Source organism: Ranitomeya imitator, chromosome 4 (genome assembly GCF_032444005.1).
Source record: "Ranitomeya imitator isolate aRanImi1 chromosome 4, aRanImi1.pri, whole genome shotgun sequence".
Taxonomy (NCBI): domain Eukaryota; kingdom Metazoa; phylum Chordata; class Amphibia; order Anura; family Dendrobatidae; genus Ranitomeya; species Ranitomeya imitator.
In genome coordinates this window covers 212851415-212867384 of record NC_091285.1, presented here as the reverse complement: position 1 = coordinate 212867384, position 15970 = coordinate 212851415, and the positions used below count along the sequence as shown (strand labels likewise).

The 15970-nt window shown below is 44.1% G+C and overlaps 1 protein-coding gene across 2 annotated transcripts in view; it reads left to right on the top strand.

The window, feature by feature from the left end:
- PLEKHG7 (pleckstrin homology and RhoGEF domain containing G7) overlaps window positions 1-15970 on the top strand; it is a 118122-nt gene that overhangs the window by 66442 nt on the left and 35710 nt on the right. For both annotated transcript variants that reach the window (XM_069764365.1, XM_069764366.1), the window contains exons 5-7: window positions 8292-8419; window positions 9207-9247; window positions 14940-15038. In XM_069764365.1, the coding sequence (XP_069620466.1) occupies window positions 8292-8419; window positions 9207-9247; window positions 14940-15038 (268 nt within the window). The remainder of the gene's footprint in view (window positions 1-8291; window positions 8420-9206; window positions 9248-14939; window positions 15039-15970) is intronic.

Genomic DNA, 15970 nt, shown 5'->3' with positions numbered 1-15970 from the left:
AGACCTGTAGGCGCAGGGAACCCCACCATAACATCTTTAATGGCCTCAGAAAGGCCATCTCTGAATTTTGCAGCCAGGGCGCACTCATTCCACTGAGTAAGCACCGACCATTTCCGAAATTTCTGACAATATATTTCTACTTCATCTTGCCCCTGAGAGAGAGCCAATAAAGCTTTTTCAGCCTGAATCTCTAGGTTAGGTTCCTCATAGAGCAAACCCAATGCCAGAAAAAACGCATCCACATTGAGCAACACAGGATCCCCTGGTGCCAATGCAAATGCCCAATTCTGAGGGTCACCCCGCAGGAAAGATATAACAATTTTGACCTGCTGAGCAGGGTCTCCAGAGGAGCGAGATTTCAAAGAAAGAAACAACTTGCAATTGTTCCTAAAATTCAGAAAACTAGATCTATCTCCAGAAAAAAACTCTGGGATAGGAATTCTAGGTTCAGACATAGGAGCATGTACAACAAAATCTTGTATATTTTGAACCTTAGCAGCAAGATTATTCAGGCTGGAAGCCAAACTCTGGACGTCCATGATAAACAGCTGAGGTCAGAGCCATTCAAGGATTAAGAGGAGGTAAGAAGCAGCCAGGCTGCAATTAAGGCTAGGCAGCAAACTCTGAGGGGAAAAAAAAAAAAAAAAAAACTTCCTCAGACTACTTTTCCTCCTACTTCAGCCAATACGATTACCACTTTTTGGCCGGCTATACTGTCATGATCCCAATGGCAGGGGATCACAAAAGGACAAGCACAAAAAACAAAACGAGCTCTAGGGTGATGGAAACTGAGCTGACCGCGATCCTGAACCTAAACACACAACTAGCAGTAGCCGGGGAACGTGCCTACGATGATTCCTAGACGTGTCGCGCCAGCCGAAGGCCTAACTTCCCCTATTAGAAGAAACACAGACCTCTCTTGCCTCCAGAGAAACACCCCACAGAAATAGCAGCCCCCCACATGTAATGACGGTGAAATGAGAGGAAAGCACATACGTAGTTATGAAAACAGATTCAGCAAAATGAGGCCCGCTAAAGCTAGATAGCAGAGGATACAAAAGTGAACTGCGCGGTCAGCGAAAAACCCTACAAAAAACCATCCTGAAATTACTTGAACTCATGTGCCAACTCATGGAACATGAGGAGTAATATCAGCCCACTAGAGCAACCAGCAAAAAGGAATCACATATCTGCAAGCTGGACTAAGACAAAAATTAAGCAAAACGTGGAACAGGAAAAACAAAACTTAGCTTGTCCTGAAGATTACAGAAGCGGAAAGCAGAGGTAACAAGACACACTGATTACATTGATAGCCGGCGAGGAAATGACAAGAAAGCCAGGTTAAATAGGAAACTCCCATATCCTGATGGAACAGGTGGAACCCAGAGACCGCAGAGAACACAAGTCACCCAGTACCATCTGTAACCACCAGAGGGAGCCCAAAAACAGAATCCACAACAAAATACCCTTGCTCCCCGAAGCCTATCAAAGAGCTCAGATATCCAGGGCAAAGGATACTTATTCTTAACGGTGATGGCGTTAAGACCTCTGTAGTCTATGCATGGACGCAATTCCCCATTCTTCTTCTGCACGAAGAAGAACCCTGCCCCAGCAGGTGACACTGACTTCCTAATGAACCCTCTTGCCAGATTTTCCTGGATGTACTGTGACATTGCCTCCGTCTCCGGGAGAGATACCGGATAAACTCGACCCCGGGGAGGCTCAGCACCAGGCAAGAGATCAATTGGACAGTCATAGGGGCGATGGGACGGAAGGGTCTCTGCCGCCTTTTTGGAGAACACGTCTGCATAAGACCAATATTGCTTGGGGAGAGAGAATAGATCTGCGGGTACCTCTGTAGTAGCAACCTGAACGCACTCCCTCTGGCACCTACCCCCACAAGATTCACCCCATCCCAGAATTCTGCCTGAGGACCACTCGATATGAGGAGAGTGGTACCGCAGCCAAGGTATTCCCAACAGGACCTCATCAATCGCTGGCAAGGTCCTCACTCCTCCTGTACCAGTTATGGGTATTGTTTAAGATTATTGTACTTGTTTTTATTATGTATACCCCTCCTCACATATAAAGCGCCATGGAATAAATGGCGCTATAACAATAAATAATAATAATAATAATAATTCCCTCAGGAATGACGAGCAGAGATATAATCTCCTGATGGGATGGCGACATGGACAGAGTAAAAGGGATGGTCTGGTGTGTTATCTGTGAGGGCAGTGTCGACCCATTCACCACTCATACTGTTACTGGTTGAGCTAGCATAACCAGGGGTATTGCGTGACGTTGGGCGAAGGCAGAAGACATAAAATTGCCCTCCGCCCCAGAATCCACGCAGAGCTTTACCGAGTGAGTGAATGAGCCTATTGTTATTGTCCCCTTAAAGGACAATTTGGAGGCAAACGTTGCCGTGTCTAGTGTACTTCCACCTACTACCACTAGACGCTGACGTTTCCTCAACCGCTGGGAACATCTGGTGGCAAGATGTCCTGACTGCTGGCAAACATGACAAACCTGGAGTGCATGGGCGGTCCGGGACTTAGATCCCGCTCGTGACACTTCCATGGCCTCATGTGACTCAGGAGCCTGGACTGGAGATTCCAAAGGTTTGGGGAAGGTGGGAGCCAGCCGAAACCTCTGCCTACACTGGGCTCGCTCTAACCTCCGCTCCTGAAAACGGAGGTCAATACGAGTGGACACAGCTATTAACTCCTCCAGTGTGGCGGGAATCTCCCTAGTGGCCAGGGCGTCCTTCACGTGGTCACCCAGCCCCCTCCAAAATATCGGAATTAGGGCTTTATCCGACCACTCCAGCTCAGATGCTAGGGTGCGGAAGTGGACGGCAAAATGGCTGACCAAGGACGAGCCCTGAGTCAATGCCAACAGTTGGAGCGCCATATCATGGGTGACACGAGGTCCTAAAAAGACCTGTTTCAGAGTGCTCAGGAAAAATGGAGTACTCTGCACCACATGATCGCCACGCTCCCACAGCGGCGTAGCCCACTCTAACGCCCTGTCCGACAGGAGAGACACTATAAACCCCACCTTTGCCCGCCCTGTAGGGAAACAAGAGGCCAGAAGCTCGAGATGTATAGAGCACTGACTCACGAAACCCCTACAGGACTTACTATCACCAGAAAATTTTTCTGGCAGCGGGAGGCGTGATAGAGTCGGGGGTGGCAGTGGACAAGGTTGCTGAAGCCACGCTAGCAGCTTGAACAGCAACTGCGGTTACATCCACAGCTGAGGTTGTGCGCTCGAAAGCCGTCAACCTACCCTCCAGCTGCTGGATGTACAGCAAGGATTGCTGTTTGTCCGTCATTACTAGCCAGACCCTGGCGCTAGTGTAATGTTAGAGCTAGCGGAACGCACCAAATAATAAGATAGGTAGAATAAGGTGCGTTTGCAGCCCGGGGTCCACCGTGCAGAGATGGAACCTACTGCCAAGTAATGACGGACTATATGGCGGTACAATGTGAATACACACGGGTTAACTTCACCCTGTGTGAAGGAAGCGAACCCTGTTAAGTCACAGGGCTGCGGTACCGCACACAAGAGCACAAGCAAGGAGTCTCCGAGCTCAGTCCAAAGACTTGGGATCTGAGTCTGTGAAGACTTCTTGCGGTTGACACCACAATTGAGGTGTCAGCGTTACCAAAATAATAGCAAAGGAATGCACGAGAGTGCGTGCGGTGCCGCACTGGCGGACGCCACTAACCACCCAGGCTTGGGTCAGGAAAGCGCTGTGAAAAAGCACGGCGCCGCACTGGCGGACACAGCAACTAGACGCTGTATTAGTGTGTAACGTGCTGTTGGATAAGTCGGGAGCTAGATAGCAAACATACACCTTCTGCGAACAGTCATCCAATAGGGAGGGTTATTTAAAGAGCGACTTTCACACACAACACACACACGTTTACAAATGTACACTAGCGCATGGCCGTGCGGCCATGCGAGCCTTAAATACAGTTAGGGCCAGAAATATTTGGACAGTGACACAATTTTCGCGAGTTGGGCTCTGCATGCCACCACATTGGATTTGAAATGAAACCTCTACAACAGAATTCAAGTGCAGATTGTAACGTTTAATTTGAAGGGTTGAACAAAAATATCTGATAGAAAATGTAGGAATTGTACACATTTCTTTACAAACACTCCACATTTTAGGAGGTCAAAAGTAATTGGACAAATAAACATAACCCAAACAAAATATTTTTATTTTCAATATTTTGTTGCAAATCCTATGGAGGCAATCACTGCCTTAAGTCTGGAACCCATGGACATCACCAAACACTGGGTTTCCTCCTTCTTAATGCTTTGCCAGGCCTTTACAGCCGCAGCCTTCAGGTCTTGCTTGTTTGTGGGTCTTTCCGTCTTAAGTCTGGATTTGAGCAAGTGAAATGCATGCTCAATTGGGTTTAGATCTGGAGATTGACTTGGCCATTGCAGAATGTTCCACTTTTTGGCACTCATGAACTCCTGGGTAGCTTTGGCTGTATGCTTGGGGTCATTGTCCATCTGTACTATGAAGCACCGTCCAATCAACTTTGCAGCATTTGGCTGAATCTGGGCTGAAAGTATATCCCGGTACACTTCAGAATTCATCCGGCTACTCTTGTCTGCTCTTATGTCATCAATAAACACAAGTGACCCAGTGCCATTGAAAGCCATGCATGCCCATGCCATCACGTTGCCTCCACCATGTTTTACAGAGGATGTGGTGTGCCTTGGATCATGTGCCGTTCCCTTTCTTCTCCAAACTTTTTTATTCCCATCATTCTGGTACAGGTTGATCTTTGTCTCATCTGTCCATAGAATACTTTTCCAGAACTGAGCTGGCATCTTGAGGTGTTTTTCTGCAAATTTAACTCTGGCCTGTCTATTTTTGGTATTGATGAATGGTTTGCATCTAGATGTGAACCCTTTGTATTTACTGTCATGGAGTCTTCTCTTTACTGTTGACTTAGAGACAGATACACCTACTTCACTGAGAGTGTTCTGGACTTCAGTTGATGTTGTGAATGGGTTCTTCTTCACCAAATTAAGTATGCGGCGATCATCCACCACTGTTGTCATCCGTGGACGCCCAGGCCTTTTTGAGTTCCCAAGCTCACCAGTCAATTCCTTTTTTCTCAGAATGTACCCAACTGTTGATTTTGCTACTCCAAGCATGTCTGCTATCTCTCTGATGGATTTTTTCTTTTTTTTCAGCCTCAGGATGTTCTGCTTCACCTCAATAGAGAGTTCCTTTGACCGCATGTTGTCTGCTCACAGCAACAGCTTCCAAATGCAAAACCACACACCTGGAATCCACCCCTGACCTTTTAACTACTTCATTGATTACAGGTTAACGAGGGAGACGTCTTCAGAGTTAATTGCAGCCCTTAGAGTCCATTGTCCAATTACTTTTGGTCCCTTGAAAAAGAGGACGCTATGCATTACAGAGCTATGATTCCTAAACCCTTTCTCCGATTTGGATGTGGAAACTATCATATTGCAGCTGGGAGTGTGCACTTTCAGCCCATATTATATATATAATTGTATTTCTGAACATGTTTTTGTAAACAGCTAAAATAACAAAACTTGTGTCACTGTCCAAATATTTCTGGCCCTAACTGTAGCTGCAGCAAGTACAGGACCCTTCAAAGAAGGACCAATGGAATTGCTGCAGTACCAGAGCATGTGACCCTAGATCTCCACTGAGAGATCTTGCCCTGGGCATGCTCTGTGTGTGCAAAGTAGGACTTAGCCCCAGAAGCGTCTGCTCGCCGCTGCCCAGCACTGGCTTCAATGGCAGAAGCTGGAAAAGCAGCAGTAACCCTATACACAGAGTGAGACTGAGCAAGACGCTGGGACCGATGTCTGCGCTGAGCAGACTCCACTGCGGCTGAAGAAGAATGGGAGACCACAGCAGAGATGGTTTGAGATTCCCCCTGTGCAGAGGCAGGAACTCAACACCTAACAGCCTTTTTATTATAAAGCCTTCCAGCTGCATCCAGGCAGGAGCTCTCTGCTCATCAAAGTTGTATCGTCATTGCAACCTTGTGATGTACAGTAAACTCTGCCCTTGGTGAAGTATGGAAGCAGAAAGACCAGACGGTGAAGAGAGGCATGGCCGGAGAGGTGAGTATTGGTTAAAACATAATACTACTCACCTCACCTTTTCGGTTGACCCGTTGCTCACCATCTGGTCTTTTTCTTTCCGTCATCATGCCTTGCAACTCCAAAACTGTGCCATAAGGCTGTGATGTAGGCATTGCAACCTTATGAATCACAGTAACCTCCAAGGTCTGGGCGTGACTGGAAGTCCTGGTCTATAGTGAAGAGGCCAGAGATGCTGCGTGCTGAGGTGGAAAGAAGTAGACCAGACCGCGGGTGGTGATCGTCAGGGCAGCTGGAGTAGTCAGTGGAAGGGTGAAAATTGGTTTGTTTTTTTTCTCCTGGCCCCATTCCAGCCTACATACATATTCGGTTACGGACTAAGCTACAGAACATATCTAGTTTGTAAACTGAGGACTGCCTCTACTGATATCCAAACTTGGCTGATGAGAAAATGATGTAACTTTGGATTGACATTTACCATGTAAATGACACATACAGTAAGTACTTAATGTCAAGTATACAAAACATAAAAGTTATCAAGACAAAGCGAAGAATTCTAGATCTTTTCATCTTAGCTGGAATTTTAATAAATAAGGAATACACAATAATCCCCATTCACTGGAATCTTTTGTGCTTGGAAGTATTGAAAGTAAAGCTTTCAAGTACCGTACCTCTGCTTAAAGTTAATTAACACATGTCAATCAGGGGGAATTAACTATGTTCGAATTACTTACAGTGTTAGACTTAGTGGAAAACCTGAACTTTTACATTTTTGCTTTGTATCCTACTGATACCCGTCCCTGACCAGATCTGGATAAAGGCATTAAATGAACCAATTTGGCAATAATAATATTGTTTTTAGACCTTTTTTTAGTTTGAAAAATATTAAGACTTTTCCAAATTGTATAATTAATAATCACTGATGGCTGCCTAAAAGGAATGTATACGCTGTAGGCTGATGACTTCCCTGTGGACTAGTGGGTCATATTATTTACTTACAAGCCTAGTACAAGTAGCTTACAAGACTTTTTTATATGGTGCATTAAATGTTTCGGTAATAAAAGTAAACGTGCTGAATATTTCATAATAGACTTTTCATATGCAGGATATTATTTAAAAGAAATTTGTGATCAAGTCTTTCCACCTAATCAGAGAGCAACATAATGTGGAGAAATAGATCTCGATTCCAGTGATGTATGACTTATTGGGCTGCTTGCTGTAGTTTTGATATTATCACTGTTTTATCAGCAGGAAATTATCAGTATAGGAGTAGTAAACCTGCTGCCATGTGTTTGGCAGCTTTCTGTCTATGCACAGTGTACACAGAAAGCTGCAAATTAGTGGTTTGTGCGGGTTACACAGAGGTCAGTGTTCTGAGAACTGCTAGTTCCGCAGCAGATAAAACAGTGATTTTATTAAAGGGAATCTGTCACCTCATTTTGACTCTATAAGCTGCGGCCACCGCCATTAGGGATTTATCTACAGCATTCTGTAATGCTGTAGATAAGCCCCGATGTAACCCGAAAGAAAAGGAAAACAAGTTAGATTATACTCACCTGGGGGGGCAGTCCGGTCCAATGGGCGTCGCAGGTGCGGGTCTGGCGCCTCCCATCTTCATACAATGTTGTTATCCTCCTTGCTTCTGTCGTGGCTCCTGCGCAAGCGTAATTATCTGTCCTGTTGAGGGCAGGTCGAAGTACTGCAGTGGGCAGACGCCGGGAAAGGTCAGAGAGGCCCAGCACCCGCGCACTGCAGTACTTTACCCTGCCCTCAACATGGCAAATCAGTACGCCTGGGCAGGAGCTGCAGCATGAAGACAAGAAGAGGACGTCATCGTATGAAGATGGGAGGCCCCGGACCGGGACGCTCATCGGACCCAGACCGCACTGGACCACCCCCTGGGTGAGTATAACATAACTGGTTTTTCTTATCTTTCAGGTTACATCGGGGACTTATCTACAGAATGCTGTAGATAAGCCCCTAATGGCGGTGGCTGCAGCTTTTAAGTGGCAAAATGAGGTGACAGATTCCCTTTAAAACAGCATGAAGCAGCCTGGTAAGTGATACATCGCTGGAATCAGGGTATATGTCTCTACATCATGCTGCCCTCAGATGTAATAGTAAAATGTGGATATAAATAAGTGAATTACAATCTTCTTTTATTTTCAAAGGCAGAGTGAACGAAGACGTAGTTCTGTGGTACTAAGTATACCAGGACTGGAAGTATTCCCCGGAGACCTCCTGGTATCAGATGGCGCCTCTGACTACATGTATCAGGCATCATGGCTTCCAAATAGTGGTATGAATATGTCAAACCTAAGTCAGGTTTTCGAGATTTATTTTCCACACTCATTGAATTTTGCTGACCTAGGAAATGAGGGAATTGAGACAAATTGAGTTTTGGCTTCCCATGATAGAGAACACTTCAGAATTGCCCCAATGTAACCTACTTGCCCTCAGAATTTTGTATTTGTACTGATATGTCTCCAATTATGCTGACAGATTGAATTGCTACCCCAGCTCATCGGTTATGTCCAAAGTGCTGTGTTCTTCACTGCCCACATCTATTAGTTCCTTAATATGTAACAGAACCCTTCTTGACTTATCAGCTCTATTCTGTATCCCCATTGCTTAATAAGGTGAAAAGGAAATGATAAATGCTGATTGTTTTTTAGCCATAAGTAAAAAGTTACTTAAAAACATGAGCTCCTGGTTCAGCTAAGACTGGGGCGATCATTATAATGTTTTAGTTATTCCTGTCCAGAAGAATTAAAGTAGTTGTATGAGATCAACAACATATATTTGTTTGCCAGTACCATTGTGGTCCCTGGGCTACGTCTATTATATGCTTATAGCCATTGCCTCCAAAATTGGCTACCTTGGACAATTCAGCCATTGTGTATAATGGGAACCCTCCGAGAACGACATATAACCAAGCATCACCTCATTGAAGGCAACCAACCATGTACGTGTGCGGATAGATACAAATCACAGATTATACACCTATTACTACAGGTGACAAGTTAATATCCGACACATATTCATGTCTATGTTATAGTTTAAGCTGCTTTTCTTTTATTAAATAGATGCCAAGAAACCAAAATGGCCATTCTCCAAGAAAGCATCGGTAAGAATTTCAGTTTTTCCCCCAATTAATTAAAGAGACATTTATGCATTTTTCTATATTGCTTAGAGGCTTATTCAGACATCAGTTTTTCATTCTATCCTTGTTTTTCACGGAACTCATACCTACTATTATTATTATTTATTTATATAGCACCATTAGTTCCACAGTGCTGTACATGTGAAAAGGGGTTACATACAGGGTTATAGATATTGTTAACATTAAACAAATTTACAATGATAGACTGGTACAGAGGGGAGAGGACCCTGTCATTGCAGACTTACATTCTTCGGGATGGTGGTGGTGGTGAGGCGGCAGCTCTAGTGGTGGGGAGGCGGCAGCTTGGGTGGTTGGTGAGGCGGCAGCTCTGGCGGTGGCGACAGCAGCTCGGGTGGTTGGTGGGGCAGCAGCGGCTCGGGTGGTTGGTGGGGCGGCAGCTCGGGTGATTGGTGAGGCGGTAGAATGGTTATTGCAGGCTGTAGGCTTTCCTGAAGAGATGGGTTTTCAGGTTCCGTCTTTATGATCCGAGGGTGGTGGCTAATCGGACGTGTTGAGGCGTGGAATTCCAGAGGATGGGGGATACTCGGGAGAAATGTTGGAGGTGGTTGTGTGAGGAACAAATAAGTGCGGAGGAGAGTAGGAGGTCTTGGGAGGATCGAAGATTACATGAGGGAAGATAGTGGGAGATTAGTTCAGAGATATAGGGAGGGGACAGGTTGTGGATGGCTTTGTAGATCAGTGTTAGTAATTTGAACTGGATTCGTTGGGGAACTGGGAGCCAGTGGAGGGATTTGCAGAGGGGTGAAGCAGGGGAGTAGCAAGGAGGTGGACTAGCCGAGCAGCAGAGTTGAGGACAGACTGGAGTAGTGCAAGTGAGTTAGCGGGGAGGCCACAGAGGAGGGTGTTGCAGTAATCATTTTAGAAGATTGTGGGCTGAGGAAGGGACGGATTCTGGCAATATTTTTGAGTTGGGGGCGACAGGAGGTGGCAAGAGTTTGGACGTGCGGTTTGAAGGACAGGGCAGAATCAAGAGTTACCCTGAGGCAGCGGATTTCAGGTGTGGGAGAGAGCATGATGCCGTTTATCATAATAGGTAGATCAGGTAGGGGGGATACGCGAGATTGGGGAAAGATGATGAGTTCGGTTTTGTCTACATTGAGTTTTAGGAAGCGAGAGTTGAAGAAGGAGGATATGGCTGACAGACACTCCGGGATTCTAGACAGAAGAGAGGCGACATCTGAGCCACGAGGTAGATCTGAGTGTCGTCCGCATAGAGGTGGTACTGGAAGCCATGGGACTTTATGAGTCATCCTAGGCCAAGGGTATAGAAGGAAAAAAGTAGAGGCCCTAGGACAGAGCCTTGAGGGTCTCCAACAGAGATGGGGCGGGGTGAGGAGGTAGTTTGGGAGTGGGAAAAGCTAAATGTGCAGTCGGAAAGGTTTGAGGCTATCCAGGACAGGGCAAGGCCTTTGATGCTGAAGGAAAAAAGAATCTGTAGCAGTAGGCAGTGGTCGACTGTGTCGAAAGCAGAGGACAGGTCGAGAGGGAGGAGGATGGAGAACTATCTGTTAGCTTTGGCTGTGAGTAAGTCATAGTAATTTTGGTCAGAGCAGTTTTGGTGGAGTGGTGGGGGCGGTAGCCAGATTGGAGATTGTCAAAGAGAGAGTTAGATGAGAGGCTGGAGGAAAGTGGACCATGAACATGCTGCTCAAGGAGTTTGGAAGCAAACGGGAGCAGTGATATGGGGCGATAGCTAGGCAAAGCAGTTGGGTCAAGGTTAGCTTTTTTGAGAATGGGTGTGATGGTGGCATGTTTGAAGGCAGAGGGGAAAGTACCAGAAGATAGCGATAGGTTGAAGAGATGGGTTAGGGCTGGAATGAGCATGTTAGTGAGGTTGGGGAGCAGGTGGGAAGGGATGGGGTCAAATGCTCAGGTGGTGAGGTGTGATTTGGAAAGGAGGCGAGTAAGTTCTCCTTCAGTCATGTTGGAGAGGGACGTTATTGGGGAAGGGAAGAGGTCTGGTATAAGGATTGGTTGGGGTGGTGGAACAGGAAAGGTTTGCCTTGTTTGGTCAATCTTGTTTTTGAAGTAGGTGGCAAAGTCCTCAGAAGAGATGAGGGGAGTTGGAGGTGGCAGTGGCGGGTGGAGGAAAGAGTTAAATGTGCTGAACAGTTGTTTTGGGTTGTAGGATAGTGAAGATACAAGGTTAGTGAAATAGGTCTGTTTAGCAGAAGTGAGGGCTAGTTTGAAGGCAAGTGTAGCTTGTTTGAAAGCGGTGAAGTCATCTGGCAGGCGTGTTTTTTTCCAACGCCACTCCGCGACCCTGGATGCTTGTCGGAGTTTTTTGGTGAGGTTGTTATGCCAGGGTTGCCTATTGATTTGTCGCACTTTGCCATGCATGAGAGGGGTGACTGAGTCTATTGCTTATGTGAGGGTGGAGTTATAAAAAGCGGTGGCGCTATCCGTGTCGTGGAGTGAAGATATGGAGGACAGGGGTAGAAGAGAGTCTGAGAGTCTGTGAATGTCTAGGTGTGCAAGGTTTCTGCGAGGATGTGGTACTGCCTGGACGTGGGGGACGGGTGAGGAGGGCAAGGATAAGAAGGTGAGTAGATGGTGGTCAGATAGGGGGAAGGGATAGGTTGTGAGATTAGTTAAGGATAGTAGTCTATAGAGTTGTCCACATGCCCAAGTGTTTGGTGGACTGAGTGGTCCAGACAAAATCACAGACAGATTTTGATTTGAGTCTCAGATCAATCTCACAAATATAAGTCTATGTGCCCATGAAAAAAAAATCAGACGGCGATCAGATACCATACTTGTGCTCTGTGTATCTTAATGAATGTTTGATATGAGAAGCCCGAGAAAGCTTCACAATTAATTTATTTTAGCAGCTGGGAAAAATTGCTGAAACTCTGATGGTAAAAATTGCCATGCTGATCAAACTCTGGTGAAACTCTACTAAAAAATACTGATTAAACTTTCTTTTTGCATGTAAGCACAATAGCTGATGTCTGAATGAGACCTTAGTTCTCATAATGTTATAAATACCCTTTCTAAGCCTTCGATATGAGGGAAGTGTTTGGGTAACCATGGCTCTAGCTATATGAGGGGAATCTAACCAAACATGGCATCAGTTAATTGACATTTAAAGCTTATAACAGGTGGTTACAATTTCAATCTTTGAGCCACGAAAACAACACTAAACATATTTGTCCTGCTAGACATTATTGCGGCCTACCATGGATATGCTTATATTGAGTAGCCATTGGGTTAATTTTCATTTTAAAAATCAACAGTGTACATGAAAATGTGCAACTTTGTAATATATTTTTATCAAAAAGCTGAATAAAATTATACCTTGATATCTGCAATCCAATGTCTTATTTCAGAGAAATTTGTGTTTTTCCTACAAGTAAATGAGCTGTTAAGATCTACGGGCCGGACACAGATCTACCTGAACTTATTTTAAATGAAATAGGACATTACTAGCGTGAGTTATTTAGATCAGGAGAGCAGGCTGTCAGTCATTACGTCTTATACTGGTAATGTCCCATTTCATTTAAAATAAACTCTGGAGTCAGATTCTTGGAGAGATCTATGCCCCACCCATAGATCCTAAAGCTCATTTACATTTTAAGAACAATGTGGATTTATCTAGAATAAGACATTGGATCGCAAATATAAATGTCAATGCGAAAATAGACGGCTTAGAAGGGTTGATTCTACTGACCGATTCTCTTTAAAGTTTTAGGCATCCGACGCATGGATTATAGATAGTGGTAAAAAATTCAAATGGAAAGGAGAGATGAATGAAAGACCGATATAAATAGGGAGAATGTGTTACTAATAGTGAAGATCGACTTTGAAGTGGGTATTTTGAGATTATCCCTGATATATACAGTGGGGAAAAAAGTGTTTAGTCAGCCACCAATTGTGCAAGTTCTCCCACTTAAAAAGATGAGAGAGGCCTGTAATTGACATCATAGGTAGACCACAACTATGGGATTCAAAATGAGAAAACAAATCCAGAAAATCACCTTTTCTGATTTCTCAAGATTTATTTTGCAAATTATGGTGGAAAATAAGTATTTGCTCACCTAAAAACATGCAAGAATTCTGGCTCTCACAGATCTGTAACTTCTTCTTTAAGAGACTCCTCTGTTCTCCACTCATTACCTGTAGTAATGGCACCTGTTTGAACTTGAAATCAGTATAAAAGACACCTGTCCACAACCTCAAACAGTCACACTCCAAACTCCACTATGATGAAGACCAAAGAGCGGTCGAAGGACACCAGAAACAAAATTGTAGCCCTGCACCAGGCTGGGAAGACATGGATCTGCAATAGGCAAGCAGCTTGGTGTGATGAAATCAACTGTGGGAGCAATAATAAGAAAATGGAAGACATACAAGACCACTGATAATCTCCCTCAGTCTGGGTCTCCTAGCAAGATCTCACCCCGTGGGGTCAAAATGATCACAAAAATGGTGAGCAAAAATCCCAGAACCACACGGGGTGACCTAGTGATTGACCTGCATAGAGCTGGGACCACCATAACAAAGGCTACCATCAGTAACACACAAAGCCGCCAGGGACTCAGATCTTGAAGTGCCAGACATGTCCCCTTGCTTAAGCCAGTAATGTCCAGGCCCTTCTCATGTTTGCTAGAGATGGTCTGATGAAACCAAAGTAGAACTGTTTGGTAGAAACAAAACTCATCGTGTTTGAAGGAGACAGAATGCTGAGTTGCATCCATAGAACACCATACCTACTGTGAAGCATGGGGGTGGCAACATCATACTTTGGAGCTGTTTCTCTGCAAAGGGACAGGACGACTGATCCATGTACATGAAAGAATGAATGGGGTCATATATTGTGAGATTTTGAGAGAAAACCTCCTTCCATCAGCAAGGGCATTGAAGATGAAACGTGGATGGGTCTTTCAGCATGATAATGATCTCAAGCACACTGCCAGGGCACCGAAGAAGTGGCTTTGTAAGAAACATATGAAGGTCCTGGAGTGGTCTAGCCAGTCTCCAGATCTCCACCCCATAGAAAATGTTTGGAGGTAGATGAAAGTCCGTGTTGCTCAGCGACAGGCCCAAAACATCACTGCTCTAAAGGAGATCTGCATGGAGAAATGGGCCAGCATACCACCAACAGTGTGTGCCAACCTTGTGAACACATACAGAAAACGTTTTACCTGTCATTGCCAACAAAGGATATATAACAAAATATTGAGATGAACTTTTGTTAATGACCAAATACTTATTTCCACCGTAATTCACAAAATAAATCTTGCCAAATCAGACAAGGTGATTTTCTGGATTTGTTTTCTCATTTTGACTCTCATAGTTGTGATCTACCGATGATGTCAATTACAGGTCTCTCTTATCTTCTTAAGTGTGAGAACTTGCACAATTGGTAGCTGACTAAATACTTTTCTTCCCCACTGTATAGTACATAGAAGCGGAACAGTTTGATATCCAACTGTAAGAATTTGGAATTGTAATTTTATGGAAATGATGACTGAGGTGGAAAAGAATGGCAGCCAAAAAAAAAATCATAATTTGAATAGATTTTTTGAAGCAGGGATGCTGGTTTTAGTAGACAAGACAGGACACAATGAAGTTAGGGACTAGCATTTTTGTTGAGTCACGATTGAACAACTGTTTACTTTTTATTCTTTCATAGTTCATCAAAGGCAAGCAAAAGCAAAGTTCTGACTTGGAGAACTGTTTGCTGATGTTCAAGGTCTCAGATTTCAGAGAATACAAATTCACTAATATTAAGGTATTGTAAGAAAATATTAAGTGCTGTAGCCAATAGACAAGAGTGAATGGATTTAATACTAATCGAATTTGTGTAATATTTTTAACTATCTGCTGTGCTGAACTTGGGAATCTTGAACATTTTGCGATTCACTTTGCTTGATTAAGCAAAGTCTGAAAACACCACTGCCTTTTTACACAATGAAGGAGATTACATCAGCTGGGGAAGGCACATATGAAATCGGTGACAGACAGGTGGGCTTCTGCCAATATCACATCACATAGTATATATCAGTAGGAACTATCATGTATATCCTGTATAAAAGCAGAGGCAGGAAGTGCAGAAGCCAGTAATCTGAATGACAGGACATCACATCTTACATCTTGGCAATAGTAATAAGGGGAGAAAGTCCTAAAACAGTGATCAAGCTGTGCAGAAGTGAAGAACGATTACCAGCTATTTACACATAGCCATACATGTTGAAGTTCCTTTGATATTATTAAGACTGTGTTTGCGTTAAAGAGTTTGAATGAGGTTGGATACAGTCCTAGGAGACCTCAGAGTGTTATATGCATCTTTTCAAAGCATCTCGAGTTCGATTAGCTGCAGGACTAGTTCTTAAAAGAATTCAGTGAAGTTTTGAATTTACATTTCATATGATTCGCTCGTCTCTATCAACCAATTGTGAAAAATCCAAAATTACTATGCAATATTTTTTTTTCCAGGATGATAAGTTCATATTAAATATTTAACTGATACATACAGCTTTCATTTTATGTGGTATGGCCTATATATTCTTTACATGTGTATTTCAGGTCCATGATAGCTTCCAAATTGATGGTAGTAAACTTGGCACTCACCAATCTTCTAGAAATGGTTCTTTTATTAATTTAAACAGTGCATTCAACATGAAGACTAGCGGTGGCTGTCTTCTAATACAACATGATGGCCGT